General features: G+C 37.5%; 1 protein-coding gene across 2 annotated transcripts in view; it reads left to right on the top strand.

The window, feature by feature from the left end:
• PGM2L1 (phosphoglucomutase 2 like 1) overlaps positions 1 to 14,410 on the top strand; it is a 61,358-nt gene extending 46,948 nt beyond the window's left edge. Inside the window, exons 10-15 of one of the 2 annotated variants that reach the window (XM_023209409.2) lie at positions 339 to 432; positions 743 to 872; positions 1,252 to 1,441; positions 5,310 to 5,443; positions 7,154 to 7,224; positions 14,289 to 14,410. In XM_023209409.2, coding sequence (XP_023065177.1) covers positions 339 to 432; positions 743 to 872; positions 1,252 to 1,441; positions 5,310 to 5,443; positions 7,154 to 7,224; positions 14,289 to 14,302 — 633 coding nt within the window. In that variant the 3' untranslated portion in view covers positions 14,303 to 14,410. Of the gene's footprint in view, positions 1 to 338; positions 433 to 742; positions 873 to 1,251; positions 1,442 to 5,309; positions 5,444 to 7,153; positions 13,586 to 14,288 lie in introns of those variants that run through there. The other variant, XM_023209408.3, reaches the window with a different exon arrangement.
• Positions 14,411 to 17,748: the final 3,338 nt, after the last annotated feature.

Genomic DNA, 17,748 nt, shown 5'->3' with positions numbered 1-17,748 from the left:
GTAAAGCACTTGGTTCAGTCCTTAATAGTAGGTGATCATAGTGTATGTGCTTATTCATGTTACTTTGTGACTATATGAAGCACCACTTATAAATGTTGATTTATATTTGGTGTAAATCACCTAGTACTATAATCTATAAATAGTAGGTCATCAGTAGTAGCAGTGTGTGTATTTATGGCACTTTATTACTATATGTCTGCTACTCTATAAATCTTTGTGGACTGAAGACTATAGTAAAGATCATTATGTGAATGTTGTATGCATGTAGTGGCAGATTTTTCTCTAATAGGTATTTGTGAGACAGTCACTTAACTAGAATGGCCTCCTCTGCATTTCAGGAAACATTACCAGGTTTTAAATGGATTGGAAGTAGGATAATAGACCTCCTGGAAAACGGGAAAGAAGTCCTTTTTGCATTTGAAGAGTCTATTGGTATGTAGTAAATATTAAAATCTTTGAAATTTGATTGATAAATTTTTTAAAATGTAATTCTGTAAGAGGAATTTTTTGTGTTCTGGTTTCATATTTTGAGTTGTAAAACTACAGAAAACTGAGAAATGTGTAGATACATTTCTTATCAGAAAACAAAAAGAACCAAAGTGTCCCCTAAATACACTCAGTATTGATGAGTTTCATCTATTACTAGGCTTTTACATTTTCTTGTCCTTCTGAAGAAATGTAAAACTATTGAAATTATAGGCTTAAGTTTTCCTCTTTTCTAGTGATGGTTTTCAATCCTCAGGTTTTCTCTGTGGAACTTCAGTTTTGGATAAAGATGGGGTGAGTGCAGCTGTTGTGGTTGCTGAGATGGCATCTTACCTGGAAACCATGAATATAACATTGAAACAGCAACTGGTTAAGGTTTATGAAAAGTAAGTTCTACTATTATGAATTTCACGTGTTCGATTTTTCTTTTATTGTCCTACCCTTAGTTTTCTAAATTTGTTTCTGAAGAATACACAGTGTTATGAGAAGGTACACTTGGTTCACAAGTTTATGTTATGCTAATATTAAAAGTGCATCACTAAAAAGCTTCATGACCTTTGATTGATTACTCAGGGAGAGTAAATCCACCAACCTTCATAGGCACTCTTATATTAGTGTGCCTAATACTTTTTTTAAAAGTATTAAAATTATGTGAATTAAGGACTGCCATTTTTTATAAAATACTGTAGTAGGCTGATCTTTAATATATACTTTTTTAAAAGAGTTATCTGAAATCTAATTTTAGCATTTTGAATCTTTGCACAGATATGGTTATCATATTTCAAAAACTTCCTATTTCTTATGTTATGAACCACCTACCATCAAAAGTATATTTGAAAGGCTTCGTAATTTTGATTCTCCAAAAGAATATCCAAAATTTTGTGGAACATTCACTATATTGCATGTACGGGACATTACCACTGGATATGACAGTAGCCAGCCTAATAAGAAATCAGTAAGTACCCTTTTTTTTTCTCCCAAACAGTTTAGAAAATTTCATGGCTCATGTCACCAAAAAGTCCAGAGGCAGGACAGATTTCACATGAGGTTCAATCCAGTTTCCTCATGTTTACCAGTTTATTATAAAGGTGACAATTCTGGAACAGCCAGACGTAAAACATTTATAGGGCAATGTACTAGGAGTGGGGTTGGGGCCTGGAGCCTCCCAGCGAGTCCACGTGTTCACCAAGTTGGAAGCTCCTGTAAATATTTACTTTAAAAAAAAGTTTTTAACAGTTTATAATAATTCATACTGAAGTAGGAGATCAGCAGGACTTATTTCCAAACACGGGTCATGACCCCACTGATCAAAACAGGATGTGGTCAAAACAGGATGCAGTAAAGGAACCAGCCAAAATCAACTAAAACCAAGATGGCAACAAAAGCAACCTCTAATTCCCCCATTGCTCATTATATGCTAATTATAATACATTAGCATGCTAAAAGACACTCCCACCAACACCATGTCAGCTTACAGATGCCATGGCAACACCCAGAAATTACCTTATGTGGTTTAAACAGGGAGGAACCCTTGGTTCCAAGAACTCCTCCCACTTTTTCTAGAAAATCTGTGAGTAACTTGCCCCTTATTTAGCATGTAATTAAGGAGAAGCTATAATATAGCTAGCCAGCAATCCATAGTGCTACTCTGCCTATGAAGCAGCCATTTTCCTATACTTTGCGACTCTGATAAAATTGCTTTCTCCTTTTTTTTTTTTTTTTTTTTTTTGAGACAGTCTCTCGCTCTGTCTCCCAGGCTGGAGTGCAGTGGCATGATCTCAGCTTACTGCAACCTCTGCCTCCCAGGTTCAACTGATTCTCCTGCCTCAGCCTCCTGAGTAGCTGGGACTACAGGAGCATGTCACCATGCCTGACTAATTTTTGTATTTTTAGTAGAGACAGAGTTTCACCATGTTAGCCAGGCTGGTCTCGAACTCCTGACCTCAAGTGATCCACCTGCCTTGGCCTCCCAAAATGCTAGGATTACAGGCATGAGCCACTGCCCCCAGCAGTTGCTTTCCTTTTACTTTACTCTGTTGATTCATTCTTGAATTCTTTCCTGTGTGAAGCCAGGAAGCCTCCTGGGCTGAGCCCCAGTTTGGGGGTTTGCCTGCATCAATACTGTGATAAAATGGTGAAACTTCAGGCCTGTGAGTTTCTTGAGACTAGAACTCATTGTTTTGCTCCAGAGCATTTTTCAGTCTGCTAACTTGTCTCTCTGACTTTGATCCTATCCTTATCACTTCCCAAATAATCATGTATACTACCCTCACAGTAAGGTGTGTGGAATGGAGGTGGAGGCAGAGAGAGAGGAAGAAAGAGAGAACATGGGCAATGATGCTAGATCATGTTGAAAATAGCTGTAAAAGCCTATAATTTCAAAGTCATACATCTTTCTAATTTTAACTTCCCTTTCCAACCTTATTCCCTGTACCTCCAGCCAAATAGAACAACTTACTTACTTACCTACATACATATTTTTTAAAAAAAATTTCTGCATTTTTGGTCCAGTTGTTTCCGTAGTGTATCCATTTTTCCAATTTCTACAGCCCCATACCTCAGCCATTGTAAGACTTAAGAAAAATATCACCTGTTCCACATGACCTCTAGGCCTCATAATTAGATACCTTCCTCTTGAGGTTTCATTACATAGTGTGCCTTCCTCCTATTACTTTCTGTTTTATGTCATCATTGTGTTGTACATGGCATGTTTCTTTCTGATGTACTTTTGTGCCTCTCCACATTCCTGCCTATGTAGTAGCTGCTCAACAAATACTTAAATGCCATAGATTGCTGATTATATTCATTTTGTTGTTGTTGTTATAATAATTATTAGCCCAAATTTCCATTTGTAATGTTCTGATGTGGTCTGAAGATTCTGGGGACATAATGTATTTTGGAAAATCTGTAGTTTTTTGTGTAGAATAGTACCCATATTCCATTTTTGCATGTTTATCCAATCAACAGTATTAGTTCCTGGTGTTGATATCCTGTGTATGAATATATGTGTGTCTATTTTTCTATCTTTGTGAATTGCTGGAAGAGACGAATCATGTTTTGCTTCTTTTTATTTCTCTAATTTGCTGTGCTCAAGTAGCCTTTGGTATAATGCTTTTTTCCCCTCTTAATTCTCATTGAAGTGTATGATATTCATTATTCAGGGTGCTTTTTCATCTCTTCTCTTCTGGTTCTTACAACAAGTTTGTAAGGTAGGTAGCATAGATGTTGTTATCCCCAAGGTTGCATAGTAAGTGTCAAAGCTTTCCTGAATTCTCTCTTTTCCATGTTTCAGATAGATTGATATTCATCTGTATATTCATTTATCAGAATCCTTCTGTGCTACAGGCACAGGTACACTAGGGATATAGTAATGACAAAGACACTGCACTCAAGAAAAAGTCTAGTGAGGAAATTGACAAGTAAATAGCAATTTACAAAATGATAAGTGCTACCGGGGAGACATGCCTAGGATGTCATGGAAGAGACTTTGGGGGCTTATGCAAAACTTTCTAGAGAACTGTTCTAAACTGAGTTCTCAAGTATGATTAGGAGTTAGCCAGATGCAGGAGGAGCAGAGAGTGTTTCAGGTAAAGGGAACAGTAAGTACAAGGTCCAGAGATGAAAAAGCATATTCTTTTTCAGAGAACCACAGGTAGTTGTCTATAACTGGAGTATGAGGTGAGAAGAATGACCTGTATGGTGAGTGGATTTTGAAGGGCAAACTTCCAGGCAGGAAGATCAGTTAGTACACTGTGTCAGCAGTCTAGAAGAAGTTTGATGGTTGCCTGAATTCAATATAGGAGCAGTGATGGAGAGAACTGGATAAAATTGAGTTAAATGAAGTGTAGAAAGGACTTGCTACTTTATGGGCTGTGGATGAAAAAGAAGGAATGATCTCTGTGTTAAGTCACTGGCATATGGTAATGTACTGACCAAGAGAGGGGTCTCAAGGACAGGACTCATGGCTCAGGACAGCTGAGGAAAGGTACCACTGTCAACCCCTCTGGCCTAGTACAACCCTCACAGTCCCGTCGAGATGCCTCAACAGACCGATGTGTGGACTAGCAAGAGTACCAGTGTTAATCCATGTATTTTGTGTCAGTAAAAGTCACTCCTTTTTTTAATTTTTATAAAAAATAGAGTTTTTTCTGCACCCCAGTACAGGCAGAATATATACACTCCTCTTTGGAGTTGATTGATGAACTGCAAAAGTGCTTTGCAAATATAGAGGCAGTTTCGACTTTGGAACTTGGCTTCCGCTTCTTGTTCTACCACTTAGCTGATTGTCTTGAACAGGTTGTTTACTCTCTTTGAGCCTTGTATGTAAAATGGCGGTAATACTTACTTTGCAGGGTTACTGTTGAGGCCCAAAGATCATGTATGTGAGGTATATAACCCAATGCCTTAACTATTCAGTAAATGGTATGTTTATGAATTATTATATATAGGTAATCTTCATTTGTATTTTAAAATTCTTTTAAAGTATGTCTTAAATTTGCAGTTGTGGTTAAAAAAACACATAACATAAAAATTAACTCTCTTAACCATTTTTAAGTGTATAGTTCGGTAGTGTCAAGTACATTCTTATTGTTGTGCGACAGAACTCTAGAACTTTTTCATCTGGCTAAACTGAAACTCTCTATCCATTAAACAGTAAGTCCCTATACCTCCTGCCCCAGCAGCTGCCATTCTAATTTCTATTTCTATAAATTTGACGGCTTTAGATACCTCATGTAAGTGGACTGTATTTTACAATTCTTGAAAATGAAAGAAAATGAAAAAGATCCCAAGTATAATTGAGCCGTTGTTGCCATTTTGCATAGGTGCTGCCTGTGAGTAAAAACAGCCAAATGATTACATTTACTTTTCAAAATGGCTGTGTTGCTACCCTTCGGACAAGTGGGACAGAACCAAAGATAAAGTATTATGCAGAGATGTGCGCATCACCTGACCAGAGGTGAGAATTGATGTTTTAGATATACCTACAAAAGCTTTATTGAAATATAATTCACATACCATACAGCTCACCCACTTAAAATGTACAATTCGGTGGCTTTTAGTATGTTCAAAGTTGTGCATCCACCACTATAATCAATTTTAGAACGTTTTCAGCACCCCCAAAAGCCCAGACCCATGAGAAATCACTTCCCATTTCCCTCCTTTATAGCCCTCAGCAACCCCAATCTACTGTCTTTCTCTATAGTTTTGCTTCTTCTGGGCATTTCATATAAATGGAATCATAACAATATGTGGGCCTTTGTGACTGCCATCTTTTACTTTGTATAATGGTTTCTAGGTTCCACTATGATTCAGTTGTAGCATGAATTTATTCCTTTTTTTAAAATTTTTGTTTTTTATGGCCTAATATTCCATTGTATGGATATGCCATGCTTTTTAATCCATTGATCATTTGATGGACATTCAGATTATTTGCACTCTGGCTGTTTTGAATACTGTTATGAACATTTACATACAGGTTTTTGTGTGAATGTATGTTTTCATTTCTCTTAGGTATATACCTAGGAGTGAACTGCTGGTTCATATGGTAACTCTGTGTTTAACCTTTTGAGGAACTGCCAGACCATTTTTTAAAGTAGCTACATCCTTTGGGAATTGAATTTTAAAATTGTAGTGAATTTATATTCTTGGAAAGACTCTCTGAGTTTTAACTATTACGTGATTAACATAAGGAAATTATCATCAGATAATTTATGTTTATTGCCAAATATTCATTTTCTATGTCTAATATGACTTGACATAATCTGCTTAGTTCATTTCCTTTTAAGAGGATGAATTGTGACTAAGTTAATTTCATAAACATATTCAAAGGCTACTTAAATGTATTAAAAGTACTGTCTCCTATAATATTGTAATTGCCCAATATAGATTTCGGAAGGAGACTTTTTAGAATTGCTTTCAGAGTCCAGCCAAGCTATACTATCATGTATTTCCCCAAATATTTGCATTTGAGGATGGATTTCATTTCCTTTGGGGGGATAAAGAGCTCCTGAAGTCATTCAAAGCAGAATCTAAAGTAAACCAAATTGGGTAATGCTACATCTGGTTGAAAATGAAGGAAGATTATTAGAGTAATAAGAACTGATTTGTTGTGTAGCTTTTAAAATGACTGTAAAGGCAAGCTAAAAGAGCCTTGCCTCGAAATGTTCTGGGCAACGGCAACACCTCAGTGATGACTTTCAAGGGCCTTCTTTTAAGTGCATATTTATTTTTTTAAACATCACATTCTTTTAGTCACACCTCCTTCTGCTACCTGAAAGATATGTTATATCATTCCATAACATTTGTACTGAATATTTTTCAAAGTATTTCAGGAAGCCATTTTCTTCTAACACCTGTTATTCGTGTTCAAAGCCATTTGAACCTCATTCTCCTGGCCTAGGAGAATTCTTTAGATATACCATCACTCCTCTGTTTATCATGTGCTAAGGAACTCCTATTAATGCGGTTCAGCTTCAGTTTGTGATAGCAGTGTTTTCTTTGTGTGTAATTTTTTTTTGGTCTTGTTTTGTTTAAACCAAGTGAATTTCTCTTTTGTTTACCAATTGTTTAATGTCTCCATTAGGACCTCTTAAAAACTAAAACTAATTTAAATAAATTTTAAGCCTATGAAAATAAATAATTCCAAAACTCTTCATCTTTTCCTCAGTGACACTGCTTTACTGGAGGAAGAACTGAAGAAACTCATTGATGCTCTAATTGAGAATTTTCTTCAGCCTAGTAAGAATGGACTGATCTGGCGTTCTGTTTAGGGGTACACCAATATGTCATAACATTGTGTGGGCATATGGAACAGAGCAACCGAGAACTCCATACATTGAACCTCGTGTTAGCATTCTCTCTCTAGCTCATCTAGCCGAGTATCTTTTTCCTTTATTTTCTTTCTTTTTGGTCAACTGGCTAGACTAAACAAAGTATAAGTTTGAAATGAAATGGTCTAGAAGGAAATGATTTAAATTTTTTCATAATTCAAACAAAAGTTATTACACCAAAAGTATTATAGTAACGTATTGTTCTTCCTGTAACAGAAACATCACAATTCAGAAGTGAATTTTCTTATTATAGTGTGGTTAAGCCTAGTTCTGTATCTTGTAATTCTGGATAGCATGGTAAAAGAAAAAAATAAACGACAGGTAAACGTTATATAATTATAGGGTTAGTTAAGGAAATTAATCTATAAAATTGGCAAGAACATCGTGCTCTCCTTGATTGTTATGAAAAAGTGTCATTGTGACATCACAGGTATTAATTTACAAATTAGAGTATTTGAAATAGGATATTTAGCATTTCTGTAGTTTAGAACAGATGTTACAATGTGTGGTTTTGGCATGTCTGTTTCAGGTGTCATTGGTGCAGTGTAAATTTTCTGTATGTATTTAAAATTCTGACGTTTACTGAACATAAAACAATAGTGGCAACACTCCTATTGGCTTTGTTCTTGTCAAATTTCTCAGTGCCTTCTCAGGGTCTGGTATGAACGGGAAAAAAACAGTGTTCCTGCATTTACCATAATTTAATCAGTCAATTTTCAGATAGCTAAGGAAAATCTTCCAAAATCTGTAGGTGCTTCCTCTATATCAAATGAGTTTGCTGATTTTAAAATCTTAGGAATGTACATAAAGATCTTAATAAAAGCAGGCTTAATGTAGTTAAGGATCTTCATATTAGAATTGTGTCATTTATCAAACCTTTTATTACAGAAAAAAATCTGAACTGAGAAAGGAGCTCCGAATTTATTTGACAGTCTGATTTTTGAATTACATGTTTGTAAGTAGGTTTATTCTTTTATTTTATGAAGTAATGTTAATTTTACTAAGAAATAAAACATCCAATTTTAAGTATTATGAAATACTGAAACTACATGTTTTAAAACAGAGGTCCAGTTTATTCTAACATCTTGCTGACTTCTGTAGAATTTCTGATTGCATGACTATTCTTTATCTTTTTTTAGTGTAGAAAATATTTTTTTTCAAAAAGTCACTTTTGGGCTGGGTGTGGTGGCTCACGCCTGTAATCCCAGTACTTTGGGAGGCTGAGGCAGGTGGATCACAAGGTCAGGAATTTGAGACCAGCCTGGCCAATATGGTGAAACCCCATCACTACTAAAAATACAAAACTTAGCCGGGTGTGGTGGTGGGTGCCTGTAGTCCCAGCTACTCGGGAGGCTGAGGCAGGAGAATTGATTGAACCTGGGAGGCTGAGATTGCAGTGAGCCAAAATCATGCCACTGCACTCCAGCCTGGGCAACGGAGGGAGACTCCATCTAAAAAAAAAAGGTCGCTTTTGGCTGATCATGCAGTCTTCTGAAAAGGTTTAATAGAGAAATGCTGTTTAAGCTGGGCATGGTGGCTCGCACCTGTAATACCAGCGCTTTGGGAGGCTGAGGCAGGAGGATTGCTTGAGGCCAGGAGTTTAAGTTACAGAAAGCTATGATGGCACTGCTGCACTGAAGCCTGGGTGACACAGACCTTATCTCAAAAAAATAAATAAATAATTAATTAAAAAGAGAGAGAGAAAAAGAAATGCTGTTTAATCTTCTTAAAATGTATCTTGTCCTACATACTTCTCAGAATACACATGGAGTATACTTAGGAGTTAACAATAACAAGACCTAAACAAATTGCTTATAGGAGATAGCACTGGAATTAGAGAACTTATTTCATATAAAATAATAATACAAAGTTTGAACTGATTAGAACGTTCCTTAAATCATGGTTTAGTTTGTTGCAGCTATCAGCTAACATTTGGTTGAGCATATATAATCCAAACCTAATTGTCCAATTATTGTATTGCCACTATTGTTAATTTGTTCCTTCCTTACTTTCTTATCATTGGATCTTGTATGACTGTATGACTGTAGATAATAGACAGCTAATTAAATGTAGAGCACCATTTTTCTCAATGAGTTTGCTCTCAAAGGCTTTGCACTGGAGAAGAAATGTGTAGAATTTTTGTTTTATTTTTAAAATGTGTAAAACATCTTTTGTTTGATATGCTTTTAAGAATGTAGATTGCAATTTAGGGAATGGCATATATTCTGCAAAGTGGTATAATGTTGTATATATGAAAAACATGTATATTTGGTTTAGTTCTGTGTTTCAGTGACTGATAAACAAAAATGAAGCTAAAATGAATCAATGGCTCATTCATAGTTACTAAAGCCATGTCATGACTGTCATTCTATTATGAAGAAAACAGTTTTATTTGAGTGCTTTAATATAATGCAACATTTAAGTCATCTTAAGGTGAAAAGTTGTTGAAGTGTTCTTATCTCAAGTTAACAAAATTTTACAAATATTTTTCAAGTGTATCGATTGAGGGAATTATTTTATTCTAGCCTGTCATGAGTCTGTCTGAGCATGACACTTATGAACTTGACGTTGTAGGTGCACATTTGCCTAACAGGATAAATTCAGTGATAGCCCAAGCTTTCCAAGAGAGACAGAAGTGCTGGCTAGGAGGGCTCAGCCTCAGGCACTACATTGTTTGTCTTTTTCTTTTTGAACAATATTGTGAAAATGATTGCATTCTCATTGAGCATGAAAGTCAAAACTGGAATTTTCTAGAGCTTTGTAGAAAAGGAGAGAATTAGTAGGTCAAGATCAAAGCATACATTGAAAATAAACAGTAGAAATAAGCAAACAATATAAAGAGACACAGGAAATGCTTCTTGTGAAGGGCAAATGTAACACCATAACAGTAGGGAGTAAACTGTGTCCCACCTGTTTACTTGTGTTTATTTGTTGTTATGATGAATATGCACCTACCATTTTCCTTTATTGTGATCACTAAAATGAGTCCAAGGTTTAGGAGGTGAGAAAAAGTATCCATTTTACGGATTCAGTTCCTGCTAGGATGTTGTATCAGAATCATGTGAGAACTCAGGAAGAGATAGAGCAGAAATAAAAAGGAAGAAGATGTAGATTAGAAAATAAGACTTCTGAGAAAAAGTTCAAGGAATAAAGATTGACTCTGGAGAGGAGAAAGCTGTTGAGATAGTTTGCTAAGTTTGCTAATAAATTTTTATTGAGTCTTTTATTGAAGGGTTCAAAGTAAGAAATACTATGCCATAATGTTCTCCATCTCTAGTGAAGACAGAACCAGAGGGAATGAGGATCTTATTTTTAAAGACAGCATGGAAAGTTTAAGATGTAGGACCTTCCTGAGGAGGAATCTTCATAATATCTTCTATTCAAAATCTTTTTTTTATTTTTAAGGGAATACAAATTTTAAAAATTAAGAGATATACAGATGAGTTTTTAAGGGTCCTTCTTTCCAGCACATTTTTTTAAAAACTCAGGTTAGAACACAAATGTCATAAAGGGCACTAAAAATAACATTTGGGTTTCACTCCGTATCTAGAAGAATGTAGCTCACGAAACAATTTTTGTGTGTTTTGAGTAACTGATGCATAAGTGCAATGAATAATTTACCTGCTTCACTGTTATTTTTAATTTTACCTGGCAAATTAAGTAAGACTTGAACAAAATGTTGTTCATCTTGAAGAATGTATAGTGGCTTAGGTTATTTGAGTTTTTTGTTTTGAATATATATGTTGTTATTTGGATGTAGAAACTTTGGAAGATGGAGAGATTCTGAGAGAGTGGATACTTTGGAATGTCTTTCTGTAGGAAATAGACCTCCCATTTCTTAAGCAAGTTGCTTCTGGAATTGATGCAACAGGGTTATTAGCTGGAGTTTAATGGATAAATTGTTCTATGAACTGCTGCTATCAGTATTTTTTTTTTCACATTTTCCATTGATATTTGTGATGCTTGAAAAATCCAAACTCCACTTGGATACATTTAATTTTATACCTTTTTCTCTCTACCTCCCTCTTTTCCTAGGCACCCTTGCACATTTTGTTACTGTAAAGGACTGTTGCCCTGTTACCTCACTGATAAGAAATCTCAACTGTGTTCATTCAGAATGCTTTAAACTTAGTCATAAACTACATTTGTCTATGGACTTTTGGTTATTTTGTTAATTTTGTCATTATATTTAATACTTATTGTGGGAAGTAATTTTCAATCTATTTCGTAACCTGTTTTGGTCTGTCTTGATACTGCTGTTAATTTATTACGGCCTTTTACAATTCACTTGTTGTCTGAGATTGCTCTAGAAACTGAGGAGGAAAGAGTTGTACTAACCAAAATGAATGGGCAATTGACCTAACATTCTATTTCAGGTTTCCTTGTACTTCGAGAGCCAAAGCACGAGATCCGAGGAAATCTTATTCACATTTGTCCCTCAGAGCATCTTACCCTAAGCCACAGAAGTATAAATAGTAAGATGCGAATTGCTCATTGTCTGACTCCTTGCACAGCATGACTTTAATTCTAGTTGGAAACAAAGTTAGTGTTGACTATTGGTTACCTTCAAGTATTCACCATACTATACATTCATTAGGCCATCTTTCCTCTGTTTACTCAAGACTATGTACTTACAAAAGAGAACCTATAAGAATGTGTAGAGTGACCAAATAGGGACAAAGTGACATACCTAGAGTTTGCTGCTCAAATTTTTCCACCAGTGTAACCCTAAAGCAGAGGGGCATGATGGAGGGGGAAGGGGTTCTGAGAGCAAAATCAGAAGCAGCCTACCACTGATATGAAGTGTGTTCTGTCTTTAAAATGTAAGTGAATTCTGCATTCTCTATAATAAAACTTTTAATATAAAAATGATATATTTAATCTTTACTGAAACTTATGCTGCCACAAAGGAGCACCATGTTCATCACATGGCTGCTCAGTTTTCTCCCCCAATGCCCTCACTCCCAGTGGCTGCATATCCTTGAGGTACACACACTGGCTGTAGTGCAAAATAGATAAACATAGGTTGGGCTCGGTGGCTCATGCCTGTAATCCTAGCACTTTGGGAGGCCGAGGCAGGCGGATCATCTGAGATCGGGAGTTTCATTCCAGCCTGACCAACATGGAGAAACCCCATCTCCAATAAAAATACAAAACTAGCTGGGTGTAGTGACACATGCCTGTAATCCCAGCCACTCAGGAGGCTGAGGCAGGAGAATCGCTTGAACCCAGGAGGTGGAGGTTGTGGTGAGCAGAGATGGTGCCATTGCTCTCCAGCCTGGGCAACAAGAGTGAAACTCAATCTCAAAAAAGAAAAAAGATATATAAACATAGAACATATCTAGACTATTTCCTGCCCTTAGAATCTGACCTTCAGAAGGATTAACACCAAACTAAACTGACCTGAAACAGTTTTGTTACTATTGGCATTCCTTGACTAAGAAGGACCACCTGATGCTCAGCCCCAAGAGTAGAAATAGTGGTTTATTATTTTTCATATCCACACCACCTAGTTCAGTACCTGTCATAGAGTGTTTAATTGCTGATAATTAGGAATTAAGGGATTTTTTTAAAAGTAGCAAATAGTTTAAAGAACAATCAAAAAATGAATTTTCTAGTTCAGTTTTTTGAATGAGGTCCCATTACTGAACTTTATAATATAATGTTTATTAAGCAGACATCCCCTTAAATACTCAGTTTCTTTGGAGAGAGCAAAGCATATCTCTCTGTGGAAATTATATATAATGCCTGGTATTTTACACTCAAAGCAAGGTGTTAGCCAGGAAGGTAAGGAAATGGTGTCTATGTAGACTTAATATCACTAGTCTAAGTGTCATTTTGAGCCTAGTAGCACTACCTTCCAAGTGAGTGACAACTAATTTGATCCTATTTGGTATGTTTTTGTCCATTGTTATGATTCATCGTGTATCTTACAAGAATCACTCAAGCAAGAGTCTGCTTCTATGTATGGTGAGGCCTTGTTGTTCTAGGCTAGAATAAACTCTTTGTATGCCTCATTGAATATGCCAGATGAAATATATGCAGTTAAGAATGAATTATTTTTCTGACTAAAGTGTGTAGCAGTAGTTCAAAAATGTGCCCTTGTTTTAACAGTTTCTGTCAACATCTTCTTATTTTTCCCTACAAAAACACCAGGGTGTGTTGTAAGTACTGCCTGTGAGAATTTGCACTTTATGTATTTGTGTGTGGATTTCTTGTGGTTTTAGCCAAATGAAGTGTTATCAGTAATAAACAGGTCTCTTCATAGGCATGACTTTCTGTGTAATTTTTATTTGAGATACTGTGTAGTTCATAAAGCTTGCTATCTAAACAGGAAATATTCTTGAAATACACACATCACATACCCTAGAATCTACTTTGCATCTAAATGAATATTCTGGCTTAGTACTCAGGAAATATTTCTTGATTGGTTTATCAGAAGTCCCAGATGTGAAAACTTAACATTAAAGTTCTTGTTTTTCTTTCCTTTTTCTCTCCTTCAGCTGATCTAATTGGTTCGCCCATGTTAGCGCCAGCTACTATAATAAGAGAAAAGTTTAAAGTTTGTAAATCTCTCACAGTAATAACCATAGATCTATGCTTCAATAATGGTGGAGGACTGAGTTTCCAAAGGTTCTTATGAATCTGTGGGCCTGGTCTTTGTTGCCTGCCTTTCCCAGATCAGGCTCAAAGGGAAGATGACTGAAAGGAATGTTCTACGAGGTCCTTTTATCAGCTTCTAAATGGAATATTCTGAGAACCATGCTGACCCCATCCTTAACCACTTTCCCTAGTTTATTCTTTATAGCGTATAAACAAGTGAACAAATCAATTTAAGTAGTAGTATTATCTGTCTTCATGAGCATAGCTTTTTCACTACTTTACCACTGCCTGAAACAGTGTATGGCCATCAGTAGATACCCAATAAATGTTTGTCAAATGAATGAACCTACCTCATGTTTCTTCTTGCAGAAGAAAAACACTAAATCCTTGATTCTACATATGTGCAGAGTTGCATGAGAAATATGCAGTGGCGATACCACCTGTTTTAGAGACGTGTTGCTGCTGTCGGGTCATCTCTACTCACAACATACCCGCTGAAATCTCAAGCTCCACATTTTCTTGCTGCTTTTCCTGAGAGGCCATATAACTCCCTGGTTTGAAACTTCCAAATCATCTTCGATTTCTCCTGCCACTGGGTATGTGCTATTTGATGAGTTCTTTAAATTTAACAGTCTCTGAAGTAAAGGGCAAGGCCATTGACTTGAGACCCACATAAAGAGACCAAGCAGCTAACACAACCTAAAATAATAGGGTTTTGTTTTTGTTCTCACCAAAGGAGAAGAGTTGGTATGTATATAAATGGAAATGTTTTGGAGGGGGGATTATAATAAAAATTTGGTATTTGCTATCCTTCCTCTCTATCTTCCCTAAACCAACACTTCCCTTCATTTCTGTTAGTGCTGTGACCATTCTCCTGTTTATTTTTATTTCCCTCTCTTTAATTCCATTTCTGATCATTAAGTGGTCCAACCTTGCACATAATTTGCTTTAGATTGTCTTTGACCTTTATCCCTCTGCTTCATTCATTCATTTAATACATATTTATTAGCCTGGAAACAAGAAACAAGGGCACTCCAGAAGGCTAAAAAGTAGGAAAAAAGATACAACCATGTTACTGTCTAAACAGCCTGTCAAGGACACCATGCCACTGCCTTCACTCCACCAGATAAATCACCTTTATCTATTTCTTATGACTTTGGATTCAAAGTAACTTGAGAGAAGGCCCAATTGACTGGATTTTTGTCATTGCCTGCCTCCTAGCTGCAACTGGAGGCTGATAAAAGAAGGATCTGAGTCCCTCAGCTTCCTCCTGAGTGCTAGTAAGAGGCAGGACACTAGTTACCTTTCCATTGAGACATAGTTGGGGAGTTAATTTGCCAAATTGGAAATAATAGTGCAAACAAAAAGTGACAAACATCCACTACAGTGCCAGTGCTGAGTGTTGGAGAATAAACACTAGGCAAAGGGAGAGGGGAGGATATTTTAAACACTGAACATGGCATACATGTGCAGAGCACAAGTGGTTTGGTGTTGTTCTTGGAGTTTGAGAGTAGGTATGAGTAGGGGTGTGAGTGGAGAGGTGGAGTGCTCCGTGTGCTGCCCCGTGGAGCTTGGACTTCAGTCAGCAGCTGACAGGAGTCATTGAGGGACAATGGTGGGGCGACAGAATTTCCACTGGAAAGGAGTTTAAAGGGTGTCTTACCTAACTGTCACCATTTTCTATGATGTGACCTCCAAAGGGGATACATGTTTGAACCTCTCCGGGGACAATGGTCCAAAACAAGTTCACTCTCTTTTAAATACAGGCCGGTAGAGAGCTCTTTCTTGTGTTCAGCTGACCTCTGCCTTCTGTAGCTTCTACATTTTGCACTTAGAAACTCTGTGTTATAAAAACAATCCATTTCCTTTTCACTCAGTCCCCTACCTCCCAGTCTAAATATGCATAATTCAGCTGCTGTTCATAATATAACCAGTTTTGGGTCCCCCTCCCCTTCCTGATCACCTATGGGCAGTTTGTTTTCAAAAACCCAAGTCCAGAAATTAATACCCATGGAATGCTGGTATCAGTCCAGGGGAGAGAAAGGCATGATTTCTACCTGACATGAGAGGCAGCACAACAGATGGGACAGAGGGGCCTCAGCCGGCAACACTGCTGGACTTCTCTTCACTTTGCCAGAGACTGGTCTTCCTTTTACTCTCGACTCTAGCACCACCTGTTCCAAAAAGCCTTTCCTGCCTGTGGCCCTAACCAAGCTGGCAGGGCCCCGCCTTTCCCTCTCCATTTGCACCTCTGTTGCAGCACTTCCCACACCAGACTGAAGTGATTGGACTCCCTCCGTGGATTGTGGGCCCCCTGAGGGCTGGAATCAGCTGACTCGGTGCAGTACCCCCAGCACCCAGCACCTAGCACCAAGCCAAGCAATATCATGAGTCCTTGGCAAAAAAAAAAAAAAAAAGAGGGAAAAAAAGAAAGTGGAATTTGAACTGGGTTTTTAAAGGCATGTAGGCTGTGATAAGCAAAGGCATGGGGAGGGGCACATAGCATATATGTAAATTCAACTCCAGGCAGAGGGGCTATCTGAGTGAAACCTGGGAAGCGGTCATGCTTGTGACTTGTTGAATGGCTTCCAGCCAGGCTTCGGCTAACCTGAGCTAAATAAGGAAAGCCAAAGTGGGCAGATGGCCCACTCACATGGCTGTTGGCAAGAGGCCTCGGTTCCTTACCACATGGGCCTCTCCGTAGGGTTGCTTGAGTGTCTCTGTGACAGGGCAGCTGGCATCCTCCAGAGTGAGTTTCTCCGAAGAGAAAGGTACAGGCCACAGTGTCTTTTATGACCTAGCCTTGGAAGTCACAAACTGTCATTTCTGTATGATTTTATGGTAACATATATCAATCCTGCAATCCTGCTACAGTGTGAAAGGGACAAAGGTGTGAGTACCCAGAGGCAGGGATCACTGGTGGCTATCTTGGGGACTGGCTGCAACAAAGGGAAAGATTAAATGACCAATTTTAAACAAGTCATGTTTGAGACACCTGAGAGACATCCAAGTGTAAATATCAAGTAGGCAACTGGAAATATGAGTCTGGAGCTCAGAAGAGAGGTCTGAGCTAGAGATACACATTTGGAAGTTATCAACATACCAAAGTATTTAAAGCTGTGGAAATGGCTGGGTGCAGTGACTCACACCTGTAATCCCACCACTTTGGGAGGCTGAGGTGGGTGGATCACGAGGTCAGGAGATCGAGACCATCCTGGCTAACATGGTAAAACCTTGTCTCTACTAAAAAATACAAAAAATTAGCCCGGCGTGGTGGCAGGCACCTGTAGTCCCAGCTACTCGAGAGGCTGAGGCAGGAGAATGGCGTGAACCCAGGAGGTGGAGCTTGCAGTGAGCTGAGATCGCACCACTGCACTCCCGACTGGGTAACAGAGCAAGACTGTCTCAAAAAAAAAAAAAAAAAAAAAAAAAAAGCTGTGGAAATGAGTATGATCAACTAATGAGGGTGCGGACAGGAGATGGAGCCTTAGCATTTTGGAACTCCAACATGTATTCTTTTTACTTTAAAATTATAATTTAATCTAGTTTTTTTAATTATAAAAACTTCAAATAAAGAAAATTAGAGGGAAGGATACAACAAACACCTGTGTACCCACCACCTAGAACCACAAAGGTCAGCACTTTCTCATTTGTCCCACATATTTCCCTTTCCTTTTTAGTACTTCTCTATCCAATTTTGTGCTTTGACTGTTATATTGGTTCAATCTATTTTAATTGGTTAGCTTTTGCCAAATAACAAACTATCCCCAAAGACTTAGTGGTTAAAATAGCAAGTATTTATATAGCTCACAATTCTGCCTCAACAATT

The sequence above is a fragment of the Piliocolobus tephrosceles genome, chromosome 13 (assembly GCF_002776525.5).
Source record: "Piliocolobus tephrosceles isolate RC106 chromosome 13, ASM277652v3, whole genome shotgun sequence".
In the NCBI taxonomy this organism is placed as follows: Eukaryota; Metazoa; Chordata; class Mammalia; order Primates; family Cercopithecidae; genus Piliocolobus; species Piliocolobus tephrosceles.
This window is presented reverse-complemented; position numbering and strand designations above follow the sequence as displayed.